The following is a 25,889-nucleotide window of genomic DNA, read 5'->3' as shown; positions in this document are numbered from 1 at the left end:
TCAAACAAAAAGTGTTAAAAGATAGTGAAGATAATGTAAGACTAGTAAGTTGATTCTTATAATTTTGGTTCACGTTCCTCTGGTTGCGGTATGTTGATGCTCTTATAAACAAGATAAGACGTTACTCGTGCTTACAAGTTGGGTTTTTCGAAGTTTGTCGTTATTCATAAGGCCATTGGGTTGGGCTCTATTTTCATAGGGTTTTTGGTGTCTGGCGGAGCAGGGGTCTGTGTGTGCCTCGCAGAGCATGACTTGGTGCATGGATAGTTGAAGAGTGTTAAGCTAACAAGACTTTTTCGTGGCTTGGTTATGGTCTGACAGTTCTATCATCATACTTGCAGGATTTTTTCGCGGCCAAGTTATTGTCTGACTGATCCACGTCAGACTAACAGGGTTATTCTTGTGCCGCGGTTATGGTATGTTATTTCATCGTCAGACTCACAAAGCTTGTTTGTGGCTTGTTATGGTATGAATGTTACATAGTCAGACTAACAAGATTTATTTCTGGCCTAGTAATGATGTGACAGTTCCATCGTCGAACTAAAAGGGCTTTCTTGGTGGCATGGGTATTGTCTCATTGTTCCATCACCAGAGTAGTTGAGCTTTTTGTGGTCTGGTTATGGTTTGCCTATTCCGTCGTTAGACCAATAAGATATTTTGTGGAATGCTTGGGTTGCTAAAAAGAAATCTGTGTTAAGCTAGTAGGGCTTTTCTCAGTGTCAAACAAAGCATAATTTTTTTCCTATGTCTGACGATGTAGGACTTTATCTATGGCATGTCGAAGGAGGGCTTAATTAGTGATCTACAAAGCAGGGCTTACTCTGCGACTGGCGGAGCAGGACTTAAACCGTCCCATGTCAGAGCAAGGTTTACTTTGTGCCTGATGTAGCAAGACTTAATCAGTGGCCTGCTGTAGCTGTGGTTAATAGGTTACCTTCTGGACCTAGACTTAATGTGTGGCCTACCGGTGCAAGGCTTATTTTCTGGACGATCAAGGCTTAATCGGTGGGTAGCCAGAGTAGGGCTTACTTAAAAAAAAAATGCATAACTGTTGCACAATAACTTAAAAAAATGCATCATTTATTCATGCATGGCTCCAGACAAATATAATTTAGGCATCCCTTTAGGAGTTTTACATTAAATGAAATTCAAATCTCTCAATTTTTTGGCCGTTACTGTCGTCCTGGCCCTTTACCGGGTAGTAGCTGGACTTTGTTATACTTCTACTCTCTAAGACAAGCTCTGCCTAGGTTTCTTTCTTAACTAAGTTTCGCTTAACTTTGGTAATGCTTATTTTGGAAGGCATTGCTCTAAAGTCTAGTTCTATTACTGCCATCGTGAAACATTCTTTGGCTGAGACCATGTAGCAATTTTCGGGTGTTCATTGCTCAACTCTAAATGTTTATGAGTTACGATTTCTCTTCTTTTTCTTTTCATAAACCCTAGACTTTATTCTTCTTCATTTACTACTTCTTCATCACCAACAAATTTGTAGAGAGGAAAAAGTTTTCAAGACATTGTTCATTATTCTAACATAACACTTAAATTTGAGATTTTTTTTTTTTTTTATCAAATTTGTTAGTTTTTTGTTTGAATCTTCCCCAAATATGAACCCTAATACCCCTTAAAATAAATAAAAAAACCCTAAAAAATTGAGTTTGGTACCAAAACACACGACGGTTTAAACCCAAAACACACGACAGTTAAAAGCTACGAACAATAACACTGAGTCGTGGGTTTCCCCTGAAATAGTAGCAGTGATCTGCTACTGTTTCGGGGATCTCTCTTCAATTGAGTTCATCAAAGCTCCAGAAACTCTACAACAATATTGACCCACTCATTGGACAAAGAAACAATTAAAAAAGTTATTCGTGAGGTTAAAATCTCAAGTTTTTTGTTCTGGGTATATGTATTGCAGGTCTTGACTAAAATTTTCTTCTTTTTTTCTCTCTCTAGATGGGTGTATCATTTTCATCTAATTGCTAGTTTGATTGTCTTCTCTCTAGATATATGTATTGTTGGTCTTGACTGAAATTTAAGTGGTGAGCTTGGCTTTGATTTGTTCATTTTCTTGAAAATTCATCTTGGGCTAGGAAAAGATAAGAAGCTGGAGGATATATTAGAAGATGAAGATGAATGACAGTTAGATTTTTATATTTTTAACTATAGTATTTATTAATGATCCTAGATCAATAAGTCAATAACTGTTTTAAAATTTAAGGTCTTATAGAGTTGTCGTCTTATAAATCAAAATTAAGTTAGGCCACTGTTTTGGGGAAAACAGAAAAGTTTCCGGAGACGACAGTGAAAAACCAAAAAAATTCAAACCAAACGCACCTTATCTCTCTTCTCACTCTCTCTCTCCTCTGTATCTCTCTTCTCACTCTAAGTTCTGGTGAAGGGAATGGTCCCTTCGCGGGAACTATAAAAAAATAAAAGAAAAAGAGGATAGCGATAGAAGATAAAAGAGATGGATGAAGAGAGAGAGAGAGAGAGAGAGGGGGGGAGATAGATGACCGGAGTTGTTGTCGCCGGGAATAATGACCGCCGGAATTGATGTTGGTGAGAAGGAAGAAGGTGGAAGAAGAAAATCAAAACATAAGAAGTAGGTAGTGTTTGGAGAAAACAAAAATAATTTGTTTCCACCCAAAACTGTCTTCCCAGGAAAATATCTTTATTTCCCCGAAATATCAACCTTAAGTTAAACATAGTAGACTTGCACCGGACCAAAAAGTAGTTGTTCGTATAAGATAATTGGTTGTTCGTATATTTACCCCTTAATTATTGGGTCGTCGTGACAACAAACATGGTAAATTTTCATGCTCAAAAGATTCACCGACCCCCAACCAAATCCACTCTAAAAATAAAGAACAATACTATTTATTGGGCTGTGGTCAGCTCCAAAATTTGAGCAGAGTAGCACTCTTAGAAAATAATTAGTAATTATGTCCCAAGTCAAATGACTCATAATTCCTGGAAGTGCAATACAATTTGTTTAGAAGTTCAATTTGTAGAGAGAGATCCAAAAGTCTTCACTTTATATTTATGTTTAAGTTTCCTACCCACAGATGAACTTGGATGGATTTGAGAAAGCAATTTGAATATAGAAAGTTGAGTTTTGGAGAAATTGAAACTATGATTCTTCTATTATAAGGTGATGTAACTAAATTCTAATCTTGAATTTTTAGGTTGAAAAAACTTCTTGCTTGTTCTTTAGTCATAGTTTAAGTATAAAGTGTCTGAGATTAAGAGTATTTTCTTACTTGATAACAGATGGTGATGATAAATATAAACTGATTATGGGTTTTAGATGATGAAAGCTAAGTGGGTTTGAATTTATCATCTAAAAAATCTTGAGATGGTGGTGGATGGTGATTTTACTTTATTTTTAGGTGCTAGGGTGTTGAAATTGACGTATGAAAATGTGTAAAAGTTGACCCTTTTTTGCTTTCTTGGAGCTCATTGTTATGGTGATTTTATAGTATTTAGGATATTGTTCTAGCAAAAGCTTATATTCTATTTGATGAAAAGAACATGTGTAATCACACTTTTTGTCGAAGTTTATAGTTGAATGGTGTAACGTCGTGCATAATTAGGGTTCCTCTCATGTTTGTTAATTTGTTGATGGAATTATATAAATCAAGGGAATATGTTGGACAATTTGTTTTAGGGTTGTCTATTTCTACTAAGACCAATGTTCAAGTTTGTGGCTTTCACGCTTTAAGGATCAAAAAGCGAAGTTTTTCTCTGTTTCTTTTAGGTTCTAAGTTATAGAACCTAATTCTGTGCAGCTGATTTTTGATGGTTTACTTTCGGCTCATGTTATGTTTACCTAGCTCGAGCTTAGACCCGTGGGAGGTAAATGAATTTGTTTTAATGGGTCTATACTTGTGAATATTAAAACCCTACTCCGGTCTCTGGTAAATGTTAAAAAGTGAGCAAGAATAATCATGGATGTTTAGTTTCAAAAGCTCGCAGCTTTTAAGTCTCATGAATTCTAAACTTTGGAGCATCAATTGTATAATGGGTGGTTCATGATTATAAGTTGGCGTTTGAAGTAAACTTCTTTACGTTCAATATGTTTTATACTCTATCTTATCTTGTTTTTCAACTTCCGTTTGTAGGTAAAACAATTCAAGAATGGGGTTTTCCAACAGCAGAGATAGGAGGGTCGGAGAAGATGGAGAAGGTGAAGAGCTTCTAGTTAATCTAACAAGCAGTAAAGTCCCGAAAGACTCCTTCCATTTCACATATTTCATCTACTTCACTATTGGAGCGGGATATCTCCTCCCATGGAATGCCTTCATCACGGCCGTTGATTACTTCCACTACCTTTACCCAGACTATAGTGTGGATCGGGTTTTTGCCCTTGTGTGCATGCTCGTCAATCTCCTTTTCCTAACCTTAATTATCACCAACTCCTCTGTTCATAATAATTCGTCCAAGAATTCTGTTTCTTATCTTCGAATCAACATGGGTTTTGTTCTCTTTACGGTCTCGCTCATGACCATCCCGCTCATGGATTTGGTTTACATTAAGGGAACGGCCGGTCTTTATGTTGGATACTGGGTCACCATTGCTGCTGTTGCGCTCTCAGGTGTTGCTGACGCCATGGTTCAAGGTAGCGTTATTGGATCTGTCGGTGAGCTTCCTAAGAGATACACTCAGGCCGTTGTGGCTGGAACAGGATCTTCTGGTAAGTAATAACCTCCATTTACACCGTTAAGGATACATGGTAAGGCATAAATTCTTTCCAATTTTAACAAGAAAGTTCCCACCGATCGTACCGATTATAGTGTTCCTCAGTTAGGAACAGAAAGATTTAAATCTTGACACAACTATAGATTGTCTCTAAACTCGTAAACCATGACGAAATAAAAACTTTTTAAAGAGAATGCTTCAATGAAAGGAATGCTATGGTATTTGAGCACAATTGATTGTGCACTTGGAGACCCTTAACCCCTCGTACATATTTCAATTGATTTGGAATCAAAACCCACGAATGACACCTATCTACAAGTCGGTGTACTTCATTTTTCTATGTTTTTCCACTCTATATTCATTAGATTTCACAAAAATCTGATTCGTCAATTGTATGGAACTGTCCATGTTAAAGTTTGGGTTTTCTTTTTCTTATTGCAGGTGTGCTTGTTTCAGTTTTAAGGATCATAACCAAATCTATGTTTCCACAAGATACTTATGGTCTAAGAACAAGTGCAATGATGTATTTCGCAGTCGGCATAGTAGCCATGGTCATCTGCATTATTTTCCACAATATTGCAAATACATTACCTATTGTCCGATACTACAAGGATCAAAAAATGCAGATGGTAAATGAAGACCCTGATGGTCAAGGTCAACACGAAAAGTCTTCATGGAGCCGAAGGTCAACCTTGGGGGATATTCTAAGTAAGGTGAAGTGGTCCGGGTTTGGGATATTCGTCATCTATATTGTAACTCTGTCGATATTTCCAGGATTTATCACGGAGGATGTTCATTCTGAGATCTTAAAGGATTGGTATCCTATCATTCTCATTACTTGCTTTAATGTGTTCGATCTCGTCGGTAAGTCCCTTACTGCAATCTATCTCCTCGAGGATTTAAAGGTTGCGATCACTGCCTGCACTTTACGGGTGCTTTTCTACCCTCTCTTCTATGTTTGCTTGAATGGTCCTAAATTCTTTCGAACAGAAATTCCTGTTGTGATTCTAACCTCTCTTCTTGGTCTGACTAATGGCTACTTTACGAGTGTTCTGATGATTTTGGCCCCTAGAGTTGTTGAGTTACAACATGCTGAAACTGCAGGAATTGCCATGGTCTTGTTCTTAGTTGGTGGTCTAGCCGCTGGTTCGGTGGTAGCTTGGTTTTGGCTCATCTAATCCTTGGACCATTTTCGTATATATCTTTGTATATAGTTCTGCTCGAGTTGGATTTTGATTCTTCATTTTTGCGTTGATTTCAAAGAAATTATCGAAGATTGTCTATATATATAGATAGATTCAAGATTTAAATGTCACATTAAGCAAATCAGACTGTAGAAACGGATCATGGGATTTTTAGAGTTTTTCGTTATAAATTTTCTCTAAAACAAAATTCAATTTGGATCTCCGAGATAATGTGGCAGTTTTTCTTTAGTTTGTCAGCTCATCACGTTTATTATTTAGGATTTATTCTATTTGGTCCCCCAATTTATGATTAACTCACCGTTTGGCTCTGTATCTGTTCGACAACTCGATTTGGTTGCCAAGGGAAAAAAAAGTTTCAAATTTTTACGGAAATACTCTCCTCTCCTCCATTTCATCACTTCTCACCTAATAAAGATTTAGTACCCATTTCATTACTTCATCTTGCCATCTCACCCTTCTTTCCCAGCAAAAGGTCGGCAACCCGCAACCCGATAAAGATTCAATATCCATTTACCTGAAACCAAATCAGAATAAAAATCATTTATGTCGATTTTGAGGCCTTATTTTGTTACCTAATAAAGATTTAGTACCCAAATGGTATTATTGGATTGGAACCAATAAGATTTCAATATTAACTAAGTTTCCTCCCCGTCCTACGAACGAGGAAGATTCCTCTTGACTAACGCCTCCGAGGAGGAGAAAAATAAATTTAAATTACAACATAAATTACATTAACTTCCCTTAATTTGTAAATCGTATTCCAAAATCAATAGAGGATAAAGAATTGCAGGGGAGAGTGAGTACCGTGTGTTTAAAGAGGAGAGATAGAACCATGTTTATGGAAGAAATGTAGGAGCCAAAATTTTGAACTGACTTAGAAGTCTAACTGAATCACTAAAATTAAGGGGAAAGTGGATGTGCAATCGTGAGTGAGAAGATTTCTGAGGTATGGTTATTTTAGGGAGATTGTAACTGAAAATTCAAAAACAATTAATTGTTATTTTGGTTGATTTACATAGATACCCTTCTTTTTTAATCTATTTGCATAAAAAGATTTTATATTATCCGTCAGATGTGTTCCCAACCAAATCTCTAAAATAAAATGGACAGTCAGACTTATCCCCTGGATAACCGACTGAGTTGCATAGATACCCTTCTTTTTTAGTCTATTTGCATAAAAAGGCTTTATACTATCCGTCGAATGTGTTCCCAACGAAATCTATAAAATAAAATGGACGGTCAGACTTATCCCTGGATAACCAACTGAGTTGTTTTAATATAATAGATTGGGTACGAAATAACGATCTGATGGGTACCCGACTTTAAAAGGTGGTATATTGATACTTTTGCAAGTTTGTAAGTATACATTACTTGTTTTTTATGTTAACTAGGTTCCCACCCCGCCCTACGGGCGGGGTAGATCCCTTTTGGCTAACGCCGTTGTGGTAAATCATATATCAGAAAAGGAAAAATATATTATAAAAAAGAAATCAAAAGACTACTATTCACTTCTCCAGAGAAGTAGATGACAACAAAAATAAATTTCCCTAAAGACATAAATGACAACTAATGTAAACCAAAACAAAAAACATGAATACCAAAGAAAATAAAAATACAAATAGTGAAGATTGAAGAAAATATTTCTACACTTTTTTTTCTTTACTTCACTGATCTTTCTTGTAACCATTTGTTCACTAAATTGAAGTTGACCGAGAGATATAGAGCAGATGAAGGATATAATCGAAAATGGTGAAACTTTTTGAAAAAGATACCAAATCTTTGTTAGGACTTAGGATAAATATATATATATATAGTGTTATTCACTTCAAAGCGGTTACAACTCCCCGCTAATCTCTTAATCCTACGATCACATGATATTTGCAAGGAAGAAATATCAACCGACTTATAAATAGGGGAGAAATGAGTGGGTAGAGAGACATAAGTGGAAAGTTGTTATTGGAGAGATATTCTAACCAATTTTAGTTTTTATATCATCCGTCAGATGTGCTCCCAGTCAAATCTCTAAAATAAAAGGGACGATCAGACTTATCCCCTAAATATCTGAGTTGTTTTAATATAATAGATTATATCTTAATTACGTCATTTGAGTTTATCGCTTAGTAAAACATTCTTAATTAACCATTAAAATATATTTAATAACAAATTTTATAGCCACTTCGAACATATAATTATAAAATTTGTTGTAAATTTTAACAATTTGTCCATCAATCTCTCATTAAATAAGTTCTAGTAAGAATAAGTAGATTTTCAAATGAAGTATAACCTTTATACTTAATAGTAAATATGATTAAATAATAAGTCTAAAAGGAAAACCGCAAATATCGGTGTTTCAATGAGTAACCGCGCTTTTATAGGTTCTGATTCTGGATCTTTGTATTATAGAACCGGACCTGAGACTCTTAAGATTTAGAATACTGTATAATTGCTAATAGGTATTATTTTTGGGTAGTGACATACGCGAACCAGAATTAATATGCTGGAACCCGTAACAAGGAGAGGGCGAGGAAGAAGAAAGAGGAATTGGGGCATTTCGAAAAGATTTGAGAAATCTAGGGATTAATGTTTTAGCCTTTTTTTTATTCTCAATTTGAGCCCTACATAATTTAGAAAAAGACTTCAAACCCACAAATGAGCGTGAATTTGGTGTGAATCTCAATCCCACGGTTGGATTCACGCCAATTTCTCTTTCTTGTTGAAAATGGGTGACTCCAAGGCGTTCGATGGGGCTTCATGATGCTGAATTTGTCGGCTTACCTATCAGGGATGTATAATTTTTGTTTAAAAACCTATCTAGATCTTTTTTTTTAAGAATCGACTGCGATCTACGTTACCGTCTAAGTTAAACCAATAATTAAAGAGGCCTAAAACTCGACAATAAAGAGCTTAAAGCCCCAAAATATATATTTTATTTAGTGCTTAAATTACATTATATAAATCTTGGTGATAAAGTGCTTCCACCGAAGCTCGCTCCCAAGATGCTATCGATTAAAGAACGATGTCCTACCACACCAAAGGTGGTGGACATCTATCTTTCTTTTTTTTAATTGCGAGGTGCCTCAAAATTATCTTTCTGTGTTTGTTGACAGCAAAAAACGTCAACAGCTCCACGATAAGACTCTCTCTCTCTCTCACTCCATTTGCAATCGGGAAGAACCACAACTACCTGTAAGTTTCCGAACCCTTAATCTTCAAATTAAGTTAATTACGTTATGAGGGATTACTTATTTTTCTTTCCACAATCCAGAATTTGGGTACTTCCCCAAATCAAACTTAAGATTTGAACTATAATTATCAAACTTAAGATTTTAAATCAAAGTTAGATTTTTCAATAAAAAACACAAATGAAATTTTGAAGCAGATAAAAAGGTTAGATATCTTAAGTTGTTGAGTGTTGGTGTGAATTTCATAATGTGGTTTGCTTGATGATGATGATGATGGTGGACTTTTAGATGATTTAAAGTTAGGGATTAAACTTATTGTTCTAAGTGATAAAGGTTCTCTTTTATATGAATTTAAGTTTGAAATATGTTGAAAATTTGATAATTTAGATATCAACTTTTGAATAGATTAAGAAACTATGTTTTTCTCCAAGGAGCTTACATTTTTCGATGAGGTAGTAAGCAATTTTTGCTCTCAAATCGAAAATCAAGTAGTTTTTTTGAAGCTTGGAATGAATTTATTAGAAGAAAAGAATTTACAATGGTATAATGAACTCACCCTCTAGGAGGTCAGGCAGTCCAAGGTTAGTAACTTTGCCCACTCCTTTCCCCTAGACTGAAGAAAGAGGTCCCTTTGAATCAAATGAATGATCGATTTTGTGGATACTGATCTACCATTGAATATAGCCTTGTTTCTTGAAATCCAAAACGCACCAAAAATATCACCTGCGGTGAGGATTTTCAAAGAGATCGGCTCTTTGAGGGAAACTTGGATGCTACCTATTGTAATAGGCTGACGTTGGTCGATCTTGGAAGAACCAACAAATCTTGAAAGAGATGAGAAAGAAAGTCGACAGTTTGCTGGCGATAGGACAGTAAAGCAGTAGATGAACAGTATTCCCGAAACCATTCTTGCAAAGGTTGCACCTGTTCACCCACATGAAGCCTCTCTTATTCAGGCTGTCCATACTCCATTGTTGGTACCTTCAAAATGGAGGCAGCCCAAATCAGAAAGTTTACCCGTAAAGGAGTCGTATTATTCCGGATCAGCTTGAATACCTTGTTTGACTGTTCTCCCTATGTGCGACAGAAACATAATAGGACTTGACAGAGAAAACATTGTCGGTTAGGATCCATAGCCCTAGTGGTGGTGTTGGGAAGTTTCATCCACCAAATTTTCATGATTGGTGGTAGGTGGTTGACAGAAACTTGAATAGAAAGAGAGATTGACAAGATGAGAGATAAAAAGACGAGTTGAAGAAAGAAAAAGGGAGTAGAGAAAAGGTGGGAGAGGGAAACGGATGGTCTCATCGGTAGAAAGCGTACATGTTAGTGTAGAGACCACTGATCGGTTGTTCCACTTGAATTACATACAAACTAGCTTCACTAGTATTTGGTTGTCATTGTGTATGCATCTAACTTGATGAAGTATCCTAGTTCTTTCTTCAGCCAAATATATATGTGTGGTTGTGCCACACACACACACACACACACATATCGTTCGCATGATTGGAATGTCAGAATGGATAGTTGATCTACCTGCTAACAGCAGAAAGCAGGGGATCTGTCTAAAGATTCTGAGTGGCCTTGTGCGATCGTCTTCTTGTTGAAGTGAGCCAAGCTTAAATTTCTAGTGTAAGTTTTTCTTTCTTCTATATTTTCACAGGTTTAGTATATCTGTTTTCTTTTCCACTCATGTTATATTTTGCTTAACTCAAGCTGAGATCTTAACAACATGGTTTAAGCCTTTAAGGTTTGTTTAAGCTCCTCTAATTTCATGATCAGAATCAGCATAACACAGTAGAGCGATATATTTATGAATATCATCACCCTGGTCTTGTAAATGAGGAAGTTGCAATTATAGTTTTTGAATCTTCGGTTGAAGGTTTCTCCTTCCATTCTGTGCCTTTTGGGGTTCCAAGTTTTGGAAAAATAGCTGGTATAAGCTGTATGATCTATCATTTAGAAGTGGCTTTGTATGTTACTTTCGACTAATTTTCTACTGGTGTATTGTTAACTTTATACTAGTTGGTGTTTCGGCTTGATCTACAGTAAGACTCTGCTGAGATGGGGTTTTCCAACAGTAGCGGCAAAAGGGACATAGACAACAGAGCAGATGAAGAACTTCTTACACCTTTGACGGGTAACGAGATTCCTAAGGATTCCTTCCACTTTGCGTACATCATATACTTCACTTTAGGAGTGGGGTTTCTCCTCCCATGGAATGCCTTCATCACTGCCGTCGATTACTTCAGCTATCTTTACCCAGACTCTAGTGTGGATCGGGTGTTTGCCCTAGTCTACATGCCCGTAACTCTTCTATTCCTTCTCTTTGTCATTGCTAGCACTTCCGCTCGCCATAACCACCAGCATTCCTCCAAGACTTCTTCTCATCTCCGTATCAATGTGGGACTTGTCCTCTTCATGGTCTCACTTCTGACCATCCCGCTCATGGACGTGTTCTACATCAAGGGCCGGCCTGGTATTTATACTGGATATTGGGTTACCATCACAGCCGTCGCACTCTCTGGAGTGGCTGATGCTTTGGTTCAAGGTGGTGTTATTGGATCTGCTGGCGAGTTACCTGAAAGATACATGCAAGCCGTTGTGGCTGGAACCGCCGTTTCTGGTAAGTAATTGTTGTATTTCCAAATCCAACACTTTCCATATATATAATGGTTTTGTTTAATATGCATGAAAGAAACTTCATGTAATTTCACAAGGCTAGACCTAGATCAAGAGAGTCATGTTCGAAATTTGGGTTTTGACTGCAGGGGTGCTTGTTTCGGTTTTGAGGATCGTAACGAAATCCATGTTTCCACAAAATACATATGGTCTAAGAGGAAGTGCAATTATGTACTTCGTAGTTGGAATTATAGCCCTAGCTATCTGCATTGTTTTCCACAATATAGCAGATCGATTACCCGTTATCCGATATTACAAGGATCTAAAAACTCAAGCTGTTAACGAGGACAAAAATGGTCAAGGTTTACTCGGAAGGTCTTCATGGAGGTCAACATTAGGGCACGTAGTAAGTAGAGTCAAGTGGCATGGATTCGGAATCGTTCTAATCTACATTGTGACATTATCAATATTTCCAGGATACATTACCGAAGATGTACACTCTCAAATCCTAAAGGACTGGTACCCTATCCTTCTCATTACGGGTTATAATGTGTTTGATCTGATCGGTAAATTTTTAACCGCAGTCTATCTCCTGAAGAATTTAAATGTAGCTGTCGGCTCCTGTTTTGCTAGGCTACTTTTCTATCCTCTCTTTTATGGTTGTCTTCATGGTCCTGAATTCTTCCGGACGGAGATTCCAGTCTTGATCTTGACCTGTATTTTAGGGTTGAGTAATGGATATTTAACAAGCGTTTTGATGATTTTGGCTCCGAAAGCAGTCGAAATACAACACGCTGAAACTGCAGGAATCGTGATTGTTCTTTATCTTATCGTTGGTCTGGCAGCTGGTTCTGTAGTAGCTTGGTCTTGGGTCATCTAGTCTTCGAAAATTTCCTGTATTCATGTAAGTATGATATAGTTGTCATTGGGATTCTCTCAGTCTTGATAGACAAATTCAAGTTAATTTGTTATTTCTTGAAAGAACCGGATAAGGAACGGAGAATACTATCTCTTTTTTACTTTATCCTGTCATAGAAGTTGCTTCTGTATTTCTTGTTCTTGTTCATATCTTCAACTGCTAATTCTGGTTTGTTGAATTCACTGTTATTCCAATTAGAATGGAAGTCTCATGTGTTTAGCCATAAAACTGTATATTTCAGCTTTGGTTTATTGATTTATGGGGGATTGTTTGGTTCTTAATATTCTTGCTCCTAACTAGATTCCATACAAGTATTGAGGTCTCGATGAAATTTTTTTATCACGAAAATATACTTGAGTTCCGTAGGCACAAATATTTCGTATGCCATTTCTTTTCTTTTTCTTTGAGAAGCTCCTTGGTGCGCGCTCCATCAACTGAACTTGCATCACAGTGAAGTTCGCCTGTGATGCTATATTGGTTGATCTAAGGCTTCTCACTTAAAAGCGAGTTCAAGAAGTGAAGCTTCTCACGTTTATACGGTTAACGTTATTGGGTAGTCTTGTCTCACCCCAAAAACTAGCTCAAGAGGTGAATTTCGCTCCTACTTATGAATTGACCATGCCTCCTCTACAACCATGGGGTTATCCCGACGTATTCAAGTTCCATTAACTGATGGTGGTTGATGGTGGTTGATGGTGGTGGTGGTGGAAAGGGGGTGGGAATATTTTGCCAAACAATTCAATCAGACTTAACTTTTTTGTCAATCAACATTGAATCAGATCATAATGTCATTTCTTTCCTTACCATAGTAGGAGGAAAGGTAACTCCTAATTAAGCTGAAAACAAGTATCTACTTGAAGATAACAATGGATGGGCAATGTGCTCTTTTGCTCCTTATGAAGGTAAAAAATTATCGCAATTATATATTCAGACTTGTTTATCATATCTTTTCTCCAGATAACCATCGGTCGTAAAAGGCCAATGCTTCCTTTGGTTTGTATTCAGGGACAGTATGCCCAGCTCCCTGCACCAGAAGTTTATATAACAAAATTATAACATAGAATGAAAAATATTTGATGAATTCACTAAAGCTTTTCACCATTAACGGCCCACGCCCTGAGTCCCTACCCTAGCGTATCGCTACTTATCTATGGGAGTGCTTGGGCTAGTCCGAGCTCACTCGTGAGCTTTAACAAGCAAAAAGAATGTAACTGATATGTAGTTTGTACTGTTTCTTGGGTTGTTTCACAATTTATTGAAATACTTGCGGGTTGGTTTTTTTAGACTTTGACTTTGAGCTTACTGAAACAGTCCATCAAGAAATGAGAGTTCGTAACAGGAAGAAAGTTACTAGGAATTAAGAACAATTGACCGAATGACTCCTAAAAACAAAGGTAAATTCTAAGGGGGAAGATCACGAATGCAAGTATATATACCTTCATGGTGAGAAAGGTGAGATTATGCTCATAGCCTTGTGTGAACCTGAAAATAGATAAAGTGACCGATAAATCGTGATTAGAGAGTTCACTAACACAAAAGAAGAGATGCTAAATTTAAGTAGCGATGATAATTCAGATAGGTCTCTTTAACTTATTAAACGATATGAACATTACGTACCCAGCAACCTGATCCTTGAAGAACCAAGGCCTCCATTCATCTAGGATCTTATATCCAAGTGATCTAGTCCATGCCTCACTCCCAGTAAATGGCACACACATATCATGATCACCACTATAAAACAAATAGACGAAGATAAAGCATTTGAAAGGATTAACTATGAAGATAACCCGTAGCTTTCAACAAAAAAATGAACTCTTAGTAGAGAAGCAAACTTTCTCAAGAACTGAGTTATAGCTCCTAACCAGGGCCTTCTTTGATATATGTAACATGGCCACCAGTAAAAGTATTGGTCTTCGATACGTAAGTGTTGGGTATCGAAAGAAAAAATTCCGAGACACGTAAATGGCAGTACACACAGACGATATATATATATATATATATATATATATATATTCTTGTCTTGGTTACTAACGTCACATTCAATATTCTTTACATGAATACGAGTATCAGTATCCGATATGGGAATCTTTTTTAAAAAGAGTACTAATGTGTGTCAAGAATGTAATAGTTTTAATAGCATCGATGAAATGACATTACAGTAAGGAAGGATACCTGAATATAAGTGCTCGATATCCGCGGGAAGTAAGGTTCTTATGATAAGGAATCATGCTTCCTAGATCATGAGAAAACTCGATCTTGTCCGTGCAAAGCTCCCATTTAAGGTCTCCCTAGTGTTTGAAATATAAAATGAGCTTAAAATAGACAATGCTGCTTATAATTTGTTAAACTGTCAAAATACGTATATATTTCACCTCCCGGGCATGAATTGCTTTCCTAACCGCATCATTGTTAAGCCATGAAGTCGCAACTTCATCACTCTGTGAATTCAAGTTTAAACAGAAATCAACATAATAACAGGAAAAGAAACTCGAGAAAATTCTAATACTTTTCAGTATTCAAGAACAACGATAAGAGGACGAAAAGTAAGGAAATTTTGGTAGAAGGAAAAAGTTGGAGATGAAACAAATTTTGAAAAGGATATCCATCCGAAGGACTTACAGTGCATGGAACACTCTGGCTGCTCAAGATTTGTGGCCACATTGGAACGATTCCATCTCTCACTGGAGCTCTATAAGGCCAAGCTCGACCAAAGATCCTCTTCCTAATTGCAAGAGGTTTATCGGTTTCACCTAATCTTCGGAAACTAGAAGGTAACCTTGTATTACTATTTTTCATCTCTATTGCTTCTGGACTATGGTAGCAAGGTTCAAGTATGTCATAGACATTAAGGGCAGCCACATCCTGGATGTAACAAAAAAAACTTCATATATAAAAACACCCTTTTTCATTTCTCGATTCATTTGAATACTCGCAGTTTGTATACCCAGAATCGTTAACGACATTGAGAATTAGAGTAGGAATCGACTTACTTTATCGACTTTGAGAAGTAAATCTTCACATTGGGCAGTGCTCGGAGACCAGAAACTTCCATTACAAGCAGTTGTAACCTCCTACAATATGCAGAGAATAGATTATGTAAGTATTGAATTGGATACAGTTTCACCTAAGGTATTAAATTCCGATATTTCTGGAGAAAGAAATATTTTGGGGAAATATACAGATTCTAGACAATTATCTTTGAAACGATGTCCACAACTATGTATTTTTGGGTTTCTCGATTCATCGTATCAAAACTAAAGAGTCATATCCAGATCATGAATCAAAGACAACATAAGTTATTCGTCTTACCTGAAATAGATTATCTGAGATCAGACCCATCCCATGGGCAAACGGCACAAGAGCATCACCATCAAATTTATCGTCAGTGACACCATTCCCAACCATGTACCCCTTCATTAAACAAAATTCGTATTTAATTTAGAGAATAAATAATACTAATTGCTAAAAACAGGTTCTTTTTAATCCATAAGAATCCAAACCTTGAAGTTAATAGCTGGCTTTACACCAGCATCGATTCCTGGCGAAGAGTAAACGGGATTCAAAATGATTACACTTCAAAGAATCAGTTTACTTAGTTCGTAAAATCTGCGATTAGTAATTACCTTTTACAACTTCATAAGCAAGAGTGGGAACGTATATCCCAGCGTAGGACTCCCCAGATATGAAAAACGGATTAGAAAGGAACTCTGGGTATTGCTCGAACCACTTCGCCAGGAAGATCAAGAAACACAATCAACTCATATTAGGTAAGTTAGTAGTATGTTAGATCAAAATTAGTTTATTGTGCAACCAATAAACATCTAGATCTACATATTCAGCTACAAAAGGACAGTTCAAAACGCTTAACTAATATCTTCTTTCTGAAATTTCAATATCTTTATACCCATAGTGGAAAAAATCGACGAAATGAGAAACAAATTAAACCCATACAAGCTAGATATTATTCAATTTTATGTCCATGGAAATCTCTTGAATATTGGCATGATATCTTTACCGATTAAGTACCTTAAGAAGAAATGTGTGTGTATCTAAAGCAGTCTTTCTGTCTCCAGTTTCGTAGTCGGTTGATGTTTCCGAGTAAGACAATCCAACACCAGAAGGAGAATCCAAATAGATAATGTTAGAAACCTAAGAAACCAATAACACTTGTAAGATTTTAAGTCAAAATCTATATGGCGAATTCAAAACCACTTTTCTTAGAAATTCAATTACTAATAGTGAAAAAAATTCGATTTTCAAGTAGTTTACCTTGGACCAACTGCTTGGATTGAGATGAAGCTTAGGAAGACTTCCATGAGTCTTTCCTGCTTCATAATTGAATGGACCTGCAAAAATGGAACAAAAGTTTTGATAAAGTTGACTCTATCAAATTGAATCCAAAACCAAATGAATCTCTAAATCCAGTTCTTATGAGTTATGGCATTAGTCATAAAGCAAATATTCCTAATATCAGGAAAGAAACAAGAAACATGATCAATTCCAAAATTAAATTAAACCTATTTACTACCCAATTTTGTGAAGAGATAGAGAGAGATTACCATGCTCATAGACAAAGCCATCAAAGCTAGAACAACCAGGTCCACCATTAAGCCAAAGAACAATAGGATCTTCAGATGGGTTTCTTTCAGAAACAATAAAATAGTAGAACAAATTCTTTCCTGTTTTCTCATCTATTGTCACATATCTTCAATACCCATTTCAAAAAAAGTCAAAATCTCAGTATACAACTCAAAACCCAATCAACTAATCACAAACAAAAAGAAAAAACCAAAGAAAATTCTTTTTTTTAGTTACCCAGAATAGTGTTTAGAAGGGAAAGTGCCATTGAAACCAGGAAGGTTAGTGATTAGAGCATCTTTTGGAGCTGCTTCAGAAAATGATAATAATAATAAGCAAAGAAAGAGAGGCAGCAATACTACAGATAGCAAGGATTTTGCCATTGACTACCTCCCACACATAAACACCCACCACAATAGAGACAGGAGAGAGAGAGAGATGGTAAGATCTCAAACAATAGGGGTTGGTGTATTTAACTAGTGATTAGAGAGGGGGGAGGGGGAGGGCACAGATTGGTTGAGTAAAAGCACACCAACAGATAAAGTTGGGAAAACTAAACTTTTCCATCTTTAGTGGGGAACAGAGAACTGAATGGCAAACAAACTATCTCAACAAGCAAACAAACTATTTCAACAAGGAATATAGGGATGGAAATTTGAGTTATCTTTTCTTAGAAAATCAAAAAAAAGTTATAGAATGAAAAAATTACCAAACAAAAAATTTAAAGAACAAAAAGAAAGAGAATGAAGAGAAACAAAACTGTGGAGAAAGATAAAAATTCAAGAGAAAGATTTCGGATATATTTTCCCTATAAAATTCTCTTTTTGTTCATGTACAACTAAAAATATCACAGTGACAGTAGTTTCATTTTTTTTCATTTTTTTTTTTTACTTTCTTGAAGAATAAAGTCATATTATATTTATTTTTACATACGCTACAAGAGTTGAATAACACTATGACAATATGATTTTAAGACATTTTGAACATTTAATAAGTCGGATATATTCATGAAATAATATCATAACTTTATTATCTTTTCCCTGGTTATTTACATTCAAGAGACAAGAATTTGCATATCTTTATGAATACTTGGGCAATTCAAACTGATAAGAAATTTATACAGAAAAAAAAATTATAAGAGTTTTAATGAGTTTTTTAAGTTAGAAAAAGAAATGTTCTACAAAAGGAAGCAAAATAACGTCATAACATAATAAAAAGTTTTACTTTATCAATTACTATCCCTATTTCAACAAAAAAAATAAAAAAAATTACTATCCCTCAATGTGAGTGGTGGTGGTGGTCGAATCCTTAAACTAGTTAAGGGAGGGGCCGAATATTGAAACTAATAAAAAAAAATAATTTCATTTTTCAATAGTGCATAATTTTTCCTTGTATATAAAGTAAATTTTAATTTGTTGCCTATAAGTTTCTATTTATTAACAAATCAAACCGAAAAAAAAGACTTTTCTTATAAATTATTTTGTCACAAAAGGTCATGCTAACCATATAGGACATCTGTCACCAAAAAAAAGATATAGGACATTGACTTGAAACTTAATTGCAAATGAGGAACGTGATTCAAACTCCAAATACCTTTGTGGACTGTTGAACTTGCCACCAATCTATAAATTTTCCTATATTTACAGATACTATTTGTTTCGGTTGGACGATTAGACTCAGACTGCAGTTCAGTGACCTATTAGTGAGTCTGCTTTGGTGTGAAAACAAAAATTAGATTGTCGTTTAAGTCGATTGAAATCATATCTGGTTCACCAAAATCTTAACGTCCCCTAACCACAATAGATTCCTCAAAGAACAGGCCGCTAGATATTATTCTTGGTTTTTGGGAATCATGAATTAAACCATGAGTAAAATAAAAAAAGCATTATTTAAGAATTCATATTTCTTTACAAGGTGAACTCAAGTATCCCAAAAACTTTAAGGAGAGGATTTCATGACTAATTCCCAATTAGTCGATTAGGTTTCTTGTTGTTGCTGTATTAGTGGGTCATGCATATGTTGAATGATGAGTGTAACAACTTTTATCCAAAAATAACAAAATAAGGAAAGTGTCACTAATCATTTCAACTGATGCGTGTACTTTTTATGACTTTTGAGAGACAAACAAGGAAAAGCTTCTCCACCATGACCTAGACAGTTCCAACTAAACCTAGAGCGGCCAAGAATTCAATAGTGCCTTATTGGCTTATTGTATACTATTTAAGTCTTACTAGTTTGCTATTTTGTAGACACCTAGATTAAGCGTAACGAATACACAAGGGAGCGGCTAAAAGCACCCGTTCAACTTGCTGTTAGCACTCACCCTCTACTAGCCCCCGGTACAGATGTACAAGAGGCACCCGCAAGCACCCACCAGTCACTATTCAATCTCGCGCCCAAATCTCCACCATTCTCATTCTGCCCTAATTTTGAAATCGAGAGTTGTTGAGACCGAGAGAGAGCAACCGTTTCAACTCGATTTCTTCATCTTCTTCTCAAATTTCTTGCTCGAACAAGAAGTTCCTTCACCTCTCGACCTTTTTCTTGCACACCTTGCTTCATTTGTGGTGTAGAAGGGCAGACCTAAGACCTTCAATCTTCCTTTTAGGTAAAATTATAAATTTTTAGTTTTTCTTCAATTCATCTCAGTAAAGGAAGTTTATTTGTGATTTACATGTTAATAATACTTGGAAGTACTTGCATGATGGTTGTTTATGAAAAATTTGTAGTGATTGAATACTTGCGACTTTAAATCTGTGTATGATCGGACTTGAACCAGTCCGAACTGTTTTGGAGGGGTCAGTCCGAACTGTTTCGGAGGGGTCAGTCTGAACCAGTTCGGTGGGGACAGTCCGAACCAGTTCGGTGGGGGACAGTTCGGACTGGGTTCAGTCTGAACTGTGTGTGTGTGTCTTGTTCATTCCCTTATTTGTTTTTCTTAGTTGTGTTTATTCTCCACCTTAGGTCATTCCTTTATTTCCATGACTGAGCGTGTTCATCCTACCGGGAGCGAGAGGGCTCGTAGAGTTCAGAGTAGAATGGGAGTTGATACTACGGTTCTGACCGAAGAACCAGTTGCTACACAACAGAGGAAGACGATGAAGAAGATATAGTTTTGGTGACCGAATTCAGAGAGTCGGAGGAGGCTAGTTACAAAGAAAACATTCCGGAGAAAGAGATTAAGAAAAGAAGCGTAGAAAACTGGGTTAATTTTTTCTTCGGTCTGATGTTGATATTTTGGATGATATATAGAATGACATTTTGGATGTTGATATTTCAGATGTTTTGGATGGATGTTGTGGTTGAATGATATGGTAATTTAAGTTGATGTAATTATTTTTTTATGTTTCTGGAACGAGTCGGAGGAGACAGTCCGAACAGGAAAAACATAAAACATGGGGCTCCCTGTTTTGGGTCGGAGGGGACAGTCTGAACCAGTTCGGTGGGGACAGTCTGAACCAGCTCTGACTGGGTTCAATCCGAACAGAAAAAATATCTCAAAAGTCAAGTCTCGAAATGCTCACCTAAGCCACATGAGACTATTACATCTTCCGAATTCAGGAAGCATTGGTTATATATTTGGTTGTCACGATTTTCTCCATTTATTATTCGATAAATGTGATTAGATGTATATAAAAATCACGGATCTCATGTTTAGGATTTCAAATATCACTTTCGAAATAATAATTATATTGCAAATAAGTTTCTAATATGATTTAAGTTGTGACGTAATGGTTGAGAGTTTAGACTTCGCGCAGGAGGGGCAAAGGTTATTGAAATCGTCCCCAGAGCGCACTCTAAGAAATTTTTTTTATTTCTTTCCCAACATAATTTATATAGACCAATTTCTAACTTTGTTTGTGGCTTCCAAATGTTTGGTCCACCCGGCTCTTAAACTTGTAGGATTTGTTTTTGTGACGATTTGTTGAAATAGATAAACAGATGATAACATAACATATCTGCAATCCAAATAGATTCGACAGTATCGTGCTTATCACATTGATGTATCAACGTCATTGTAATGACTATCGTACATCGTACTCAATTTCCAAAAAGCAAAAAACAAAAAACATATCTGCACTCCACACAAAGTTATACATAGTTGGGGGTACAAACGTGATTAATAAAATGTTGTCAATGCGCTTATTTAAAAAAGTGGCTCCAAAAATTGCACTTTCCATGCCAATAAAGGAGTAATTATAGTGTTTAAGACCACAAAGTTTGTGGTGTCCGCACAAATATGCATTTGGTGATGGACTAATCGGATCAAGAATACACAAACAATAACTACTTCTACTTTAAGTTAAATATTTTCAAGACTTTCAAAACCGTAAAATAGAGTTTGATGTAGACACAACGAAAGATGATAAAAAGACGAAAACTTGATTAAATAACAAGATATTACCCACTAACATTTGATAGAACTATAGAGCACGGGTTATGCCCTCAATCCCTCATACCACAACAAAATATTACCCACTAACATTCAAAGTTGTTCCGACCAGAAAAGGAAAACCAAGAAAATAAACAATACAAATAGAAACGATTTAACATTGAAGTGTAAACAAAAAAGATATCATTTTGGTTTGCCTTCCTTTCAAACGGAAATATATTAAATCCTTTTTTACCTAGAGGTGTTTAGGCATATCCGAAGAAGTAAATGTAAAAGCGGTTGCTATCACCTTGAAGTAGTTTTATTAAAAAATTATTTTTCGACATGATCACAGATAAGTATCAATTGTTAATTTAATAATTTATAAGTTGTAAGTTTTTATTTTTCTGCCAAAAGATCATGGAACCTTAACTCTATCATTTGCAAAGTAAATTTTTTTTACATGAACTCCAAGAGTCATTACATTTAGTATGACATGGATACATCATGAACAAATACATGAATAATGAATTGAATGAAAAGCCAAATTTTGGTTATCTCAAACACATACTCTTAAGACAAGAGAAGTCAAGAGGGTTCATGTTGTCAAAGAAGGGGTTCATACCTTCCCTCAAGTTCACCCTCGCTTGGTGTTCCTTGTCATTCCCAAACACATGCATAACTCGAAGATGGCGCGTTCCAAAAGAATGAAGGGTGTCATATGATTTTTATATTCCTTTCTTAATTTATAACAATGGGGTGTTCTCGATTCTATGTTACGAGGACTATTGTATTGGATTCTCATCGATTACGTTTCAACTTCTATGTCTTTTCTTCACCTAGAGCGTGTTTCATGATACTTAAAAGGTCTCCCAAGAGGGTTAAATCACGACATTTTAAGTGGAGATTCTTGAGACACTACTCTCGAGCAAACTCCCTCATCATTCCTATGCATAATTCAAGAGCTGCTCGATTTCAAAATACATGTGGACATTCTGTGGGTGTCAAATGTGTATGTTTTTTTGTCTCCAGGGCCTGCTACCACTTATGAGCCTTTTTTGGATCGATAGAATTCTCCTTCTCGGACGCATACAAAATGACATATCAGAGTTGGTTTCCCTTCAATAGACTAACCAGAACGGTTCGCGCAAAGGAACATGCAGCTGATTTAGCCCATATGGGACTAAGGGCATTCGCCAAAAAGCATATACAAAACTATCGAACACCCCTACAATAAATATTCATGATTCGGACAAAATATCACACAATGAAGAAAGATGAAGAAGCAATACTTTTGTTTGATGCGTATAATGAATCAATCAATATCTTACACCCCCCTTAGACTGATAAAGTTCCAACTTACCTTTAGCCTCAGGCAATAAATTTTCTACTATAGGATCTTGTATCAGAATGAGTTGCTTTGATGCCCATTCAAGAGCTGAAAGTACTCCTGCCTGTGCAAGTGCTTCACTATCTGGTACATGATATGCTATATGACATAGAAGAATTAATGCTGGTATTTGCAGCAAAGGACCATTAAAATACACAATTTGTAACAAATGTTTTTCTCCTCCTTCATTTATAATGGCCCTTGAATAATTTTCATGAAGATAGTTTTCTGGACAAGCAAACTTCGAAAGTGCAATCAAAGCTTCCCTTATTACTTCCTCTTCTTTCTCTTCAACAAGTTCAACTATTCGAACTAATGGACCGATGATTCTAGTCTCCGTAGCTCTGAAAGTTCTCGCCAAATTCCCAATAGCACTAACACAAGGAATTAAAAGATCGGAATCCGCTTCTTTCATGATTCTTAGTAATTGATCGAAAACAGCTCTGGCTGCAGGTGTATTTGGTTTAAATGCAGATCGTCTAAGATCCGTATCGTATTCTGCAACTTTAGCTATCTCCATTAATGCCATTGCTGAATTATATTGAACATCATCAGGACCTTTCTCAAGAAGAACAGCAAAACATAATAGTGCTCTTGATTCTGTTATACTTTTACATATAGCTGAATTACCTTTTGCTAAATGCCATAGAGCTTTCGCTGCCATTGCTTTCATTTCCGCTTTCGTTGCGGGATCTTCAAATTCTCTTCCTTTAATACTAGTCCCTGATAAAGAAATGGGGTGTTGTTGATTTTGATGATTATTCGATTTCCCATTCGAATTACCCATTCCACTACTACCCTTTGTTGTGTTTGTGTGAGTTGGAGGCTTGCTTTGTGATTTCGATTGCGATTTATTGATGATAACGCTATTAGCTAATGTATTAGCAACAACATTTTGCATTTGGGTAGGGTTTTGATTTCCCATTGGGTGAGCAATCTGACTAGTATGTTGCTTATCTTCATCTTCTTGATTGTTCAACCTATTGTTGTTCTTGGTTGTGTCATTATTCGCTATCAAAACCGAATGAATAGACTTATGATTACTAGTAATAGCGTACTTACTATGTTCTTGAACGGTTTCGAAAGCAAGATGACTAACAAGTAACCGAATTATATTGTTTTGAGCAAAATGATCTTGACATTTTGGATGATTTTCGGCGAGTTCAGAGACAGCCCAAGCTACCATTGCTTGAACTTTCATAGGTCCATCTTTAAGAATCTTAGCAAAAACAGAACAAACACCAGCATGAATCATATGTTCAACACTTTCGGGGTCACGTCCAAGTAGTCCTATAGCCCTAGCTGCATTTTCTTTACCTTCTAATTTTCCTTCTTTAACCAACTTCAATAATGGACCAACCCCACCTTCTTCTATAATAAGTTTTCCGTAACGATAATTGTCTCGAGCTAAAGATACGAGCGAGGCAGCAGCATCCGATCGATCATCCAAAGACGAACCTTTAAAAAGGGTAGCAATTTGTTCCCAAATGAGACATAAAATCGGCTCGTTCGCTGCTATAGGAGGTAAACCTAGATATCCATCTTCTCCATCATCCCCAGGGGGCGGAGCTGGCGCCGATACTCGTAACAGCCAAGCAACATTACCAATTGAATTCTCTATTAGGGTAGCTATTTTCTTAAAAGAATTTGCAGGAATGATAGTAAAAACTCTTTTCATAATGCCATTAGAACGACATTTGAGGACCAAAGCTAGAGCTTTGTCAAGGGCTTCTTCTGTATCATCTATGATTCGACGTGTGGGTCGTTCGTATAATTCGGAACTAGCTCGAGCTGCTGAACGAAGTAGTGCTGCTAATTTCTCTGTTTTGGATTTTAATTCTGTACATTCTTGTTTGAAAGATTGAACTTGGTCAGCAACTTTGATGATTTGATCTGCTAATTGAATTGGTTTTGCCAAGATCTGGTCTACTATGTCTCCCATGGTTGCCAATGAGCCAACCACAGAGAGAGAGAGAGAGAGAGAGGAAGAGAAAGAAAGAGAGAGAAAGAGAGAAAATGAGGAAGATCTTCATGAGGATGGATGGAATTGGGATTATTTTTTTTGTTGGGGGCTCCATGAAAGGCGGGAGAATTGTATGTAATAACCAATTTAAGTGGATCAATTGATGGTTTGATTTAATCAACGTGGCTAGTATGTACTATTATGTGGAGAGATATTTTCCCTAAGTTGACACCATATATATGGGTGCAGAAATAATTCCTCTCTTTTTAGGGTTTCCTATTTCGACCAATTGTTATGACAAACTCACCTTTTTAGCCCAATATTTTGACCAACTTCTATTTTAGTCCCAAACTAGCAATTATGTCGGGTCTAAACTATTCATTCGTCAAAATTGTTGCAAATTGCACCCTTCCACATTCACAAGATTTTACTTAAACGAATAAGTGAAATTAAAAAGAATTTACTTTAGTTTTCTTACGAAATCTTGGTTCCCCACACCCCGAATTTAGCTACTCTCCAATCCACAATCATAAATTACACATATTTTGAAATCTTAAAATGTACGTGGGGTTTGTTATTTCTCATGGTTTACTCTAACTCCTATAAGTCTAACTCGGCTAAATCACCTGAATAGGACTTGCTCCAGTCGTTCTACGTATTTTAGATATGAGATCTCAATTAAGACTTGCTTCCGACTAAAAGCACCAAGTTATAAGGTTGTTAGCACCCGAAATAGGAGATTGACTAAGTTCAATCTACTTTGACCCCAAACACCTATTGGCACTCAGGTATAAAGGATAAGGATCGACTCGTTCGGAACCCAAAGCAAAGCCTCGGACTCGGACCAGTCCGATGGTATTTTTATTGGTGGTTTAGATCAAGGGTTTGGAATCAAGGTTCTTTCTTTCTAGATCAATGTTGGTTTGGAATCAAAGTTCTTACCATGATGGTTTACTC

General features: G+C 36.3%; 4 protein-coding genes across 11 annotated transcripts; 2 read left to right on the top strand and 2 right to left on the bottom strand.

The window, feature by feature from the left end:
* The first annotated feature begins 2,875 nt into the window (after positions 1-2,875).
* LOC147539456 (equilibrative nucleotide transporter 1-like) lies at positions 2,876-6,093 on the top strand. Of its 2 annotated transcripts, XM_086644312.1 has the most exons (4): positions 2,910-3,154; positions 3,761-3,858; positions 4,125-4,696; positions 5,143-6,093. In XM_086644312.1, the coding sequence occupies exons 3-4, from the start codon at positions 4,141-4,143 to the stop codon at positions 5,877-5,879; spliced, it is 1,293 nt and encodes a 430-aa protein (XP_086500438.1). In that variant the 5' UTR covers positions 2,910-3,154; positions 3,761-3,858; positions 4,125-4,140; the 3' UTR covers positions 5,880-6,093. The 2 variants fall into 2 exon arrangements, with proteins under 2 accessions (XP_086500437.1, XP_086500438.1); XM_086644311.1 differs by lacking the exon at positions 3,761-3,858 and having other exon boundaries at positions 2,876-3,154.
* A 2,647-nt stretch (positions 6,094-8,740) lies between these two features.
* LOC147539455 (equilibrative nucleotide transporter 1-like) lies at positions 8,741-12,857 on the top strand. 7 transcript variants are annotated; one of them, XM_086639588.1, is made up of 4 exons: positions 8,741-9,092; positions 10,635-10,696; positions 11,138-11,714; positions 11,860-12,857. In XM_086639588.1, the coding sequence occupies exons 3-4, from the start codon at positions 11,153-11,155 to the stop codon at positions 12,588-12,590; spliced, it is 1,293 nt and encodes a 430-aa protein (XP_086495714.1). In that variant the 5' UTR covers positions 8,741-9,092; positions 10,635-10,696; positions 11,138-11,152; the 3' UTR covers positions 12,591-12,857. The 7 variants fall into 7 exon arrangements, with proteins under 7 accessions (XP_086495714.1, XP_086495711.1, XP_086495712.1 ...); XM_086639585.1 differs by having other exon boundaries at positions 8,858-9,092; positions 10,635-10,720; XM_086639586.1 differs by having other exon boundaries at positions 8,983-9,092; positions 10,635-10,720; positions 11,126-11,714.
* Positions 12,858-13,353: 496 nt separating this feature from the next.
* On the bottom strand, positions 13,354-18,183 carry LOC147539454 (serine carboxypeptidase 1-like). The gene is made up of 14 exons (XM_086639584.1): positions 17,445-18,183; positions 17,189-17,334; positions 16,899-16,975; positions 16,656-16,778; positions 16,253-16,355; positions 16,130-16,167; positions 15,939-16,040; positions 15,620-15,700; positions 15,249-15,491; positions 15,002-15,067; positions 14,802-14,917; positions 14,247-14,360; positions 14,066-14,111; positions 13,354-13,653 (listed from the first exon to the last, which is right to left on the bottom strand). The coding sequence occupies exons 1-14, from the start codon at positions 17,588-17,590 to the stop codon at positions 13,570-13,572; spliced, it is 1,485 nt and encodes a 494-aa protein (XP_086495710.1). The 5' UTR covers positions 17,591-18,183; the 3' UTR covers positions 13,354-13,569.
* A 3,814-nt stretch (positions 18,184-21,997) lies between these two features.
* On the bottom strand, positions 21,998-24,989 carry LOC147539453 (uncharacterized). Its single transcript, XM_086644093.1, has 2 exons — positions 23,600-24,989; positions 21,998-23,500 (listed from the first exon to the last, which is right to left on the bottom strand). Exons 1-2 carry the CDS (start codon positions 24,909-24,911, stop codon positions 22,899-22,901), a joined length of 1,914 nt encoding a protein of 637 aa, XP_086500219.1. The 5' UTR covers positions 24,912-24,989; the 3' UTR covers positions 21,998-22,898.
* Between the last annotated feature and the right edge of the window lie 900 nt (positions 24,990-25,889).

Source organism: Eschscholzia californica, unplaced genomic scaffold, assembly GCF_041429995.1.
Source record: "Eschscholzia californica isolate CP2 unplaced genomic scaffold, dmEscCali1.0.p SCAF_5, whole genome shotgun sequence".
NCBI classification, from domain to species: domain Eukaryota; kingdom Viridiplantae; phylum Streptophyta; class Magnoliopsida; order Ranunculales; family Papaveraceae; genus Eschscholzia; species Eschscholzia californica.
The sequence above is the reverse complement of the archived record's forward strand: the minus strand, read 5'-3'. Positions and strand labels throughout refer to the sequence as shown.

Excerpts from the sequence above, each read along its gene's own strand:
- LOC147539456 (XM_086644311.1), top strand. The coding sequence starts at position 4,141 with ATGGGGTTTTCCAACAGCAGAGATAGGAGGGTCGGAGAAGATGGAGAA. Across the intron at positions 4,697-5,142 it reads GGCTGGAACAGGATCTTCTG|GTGTGCTTGTTTCAGTTTTA; the intron begins GTAAGTAATAAC and ends TTCTTATTGCAG.
- LOC147539455 (XM_086639588.1), top strand. The coding sequence starts at position 11,153 with ATGGGGTTTTCCAACAGTAGCGGCAAAAGGGACATAGACAACAGAGCA. Across the intron at positions 11,715-11,859 it reads GGCTGGAACCGCCGTTTCTG|GGGTGCTTGTTTCGGTTTTG; the intron begins GTAAGTAATTGT and ends TTTTGACTGCAG.
- LOC147539454 (XM_086639584.1), bottom strand. The coding sequence starts at position 17,590 with ATGGCAAAATCCTTGCTATCTGTAGTATTGCTGCCTCTCTTTCTTTGC. Across the intron at positions 15,492-15,619 it reads TACTTCTCAAAGTCGATAAA|GATGTGGCTGCCCTTAATGT; the intron begins GTAAGTCGATTC and ends TGTTACATCCAG. Across the intron at positions 14,918-15,001 it reads AAGCAATTCATGCCCGGGAG|GGAGACCTTAAATGGGAGCT; the intron begins GTGAAATATATA and ends TTCAAACACTAG.
- LOC147539453 (XM_086644093.1), bottom strand. The coding sequence starts at position 24,911 with ATGGGAGACATAGTAGACCAGATCTTGGCAAAACCAATTCAATTAGCA. Across the intron at positions 23,501-23,599 it reads TCTATGGCATTTAGCAAAAG|CAATGGCATTAATGGAGATA; the intron begins GTAATTCAGCTA and ends AATATAATTCAG.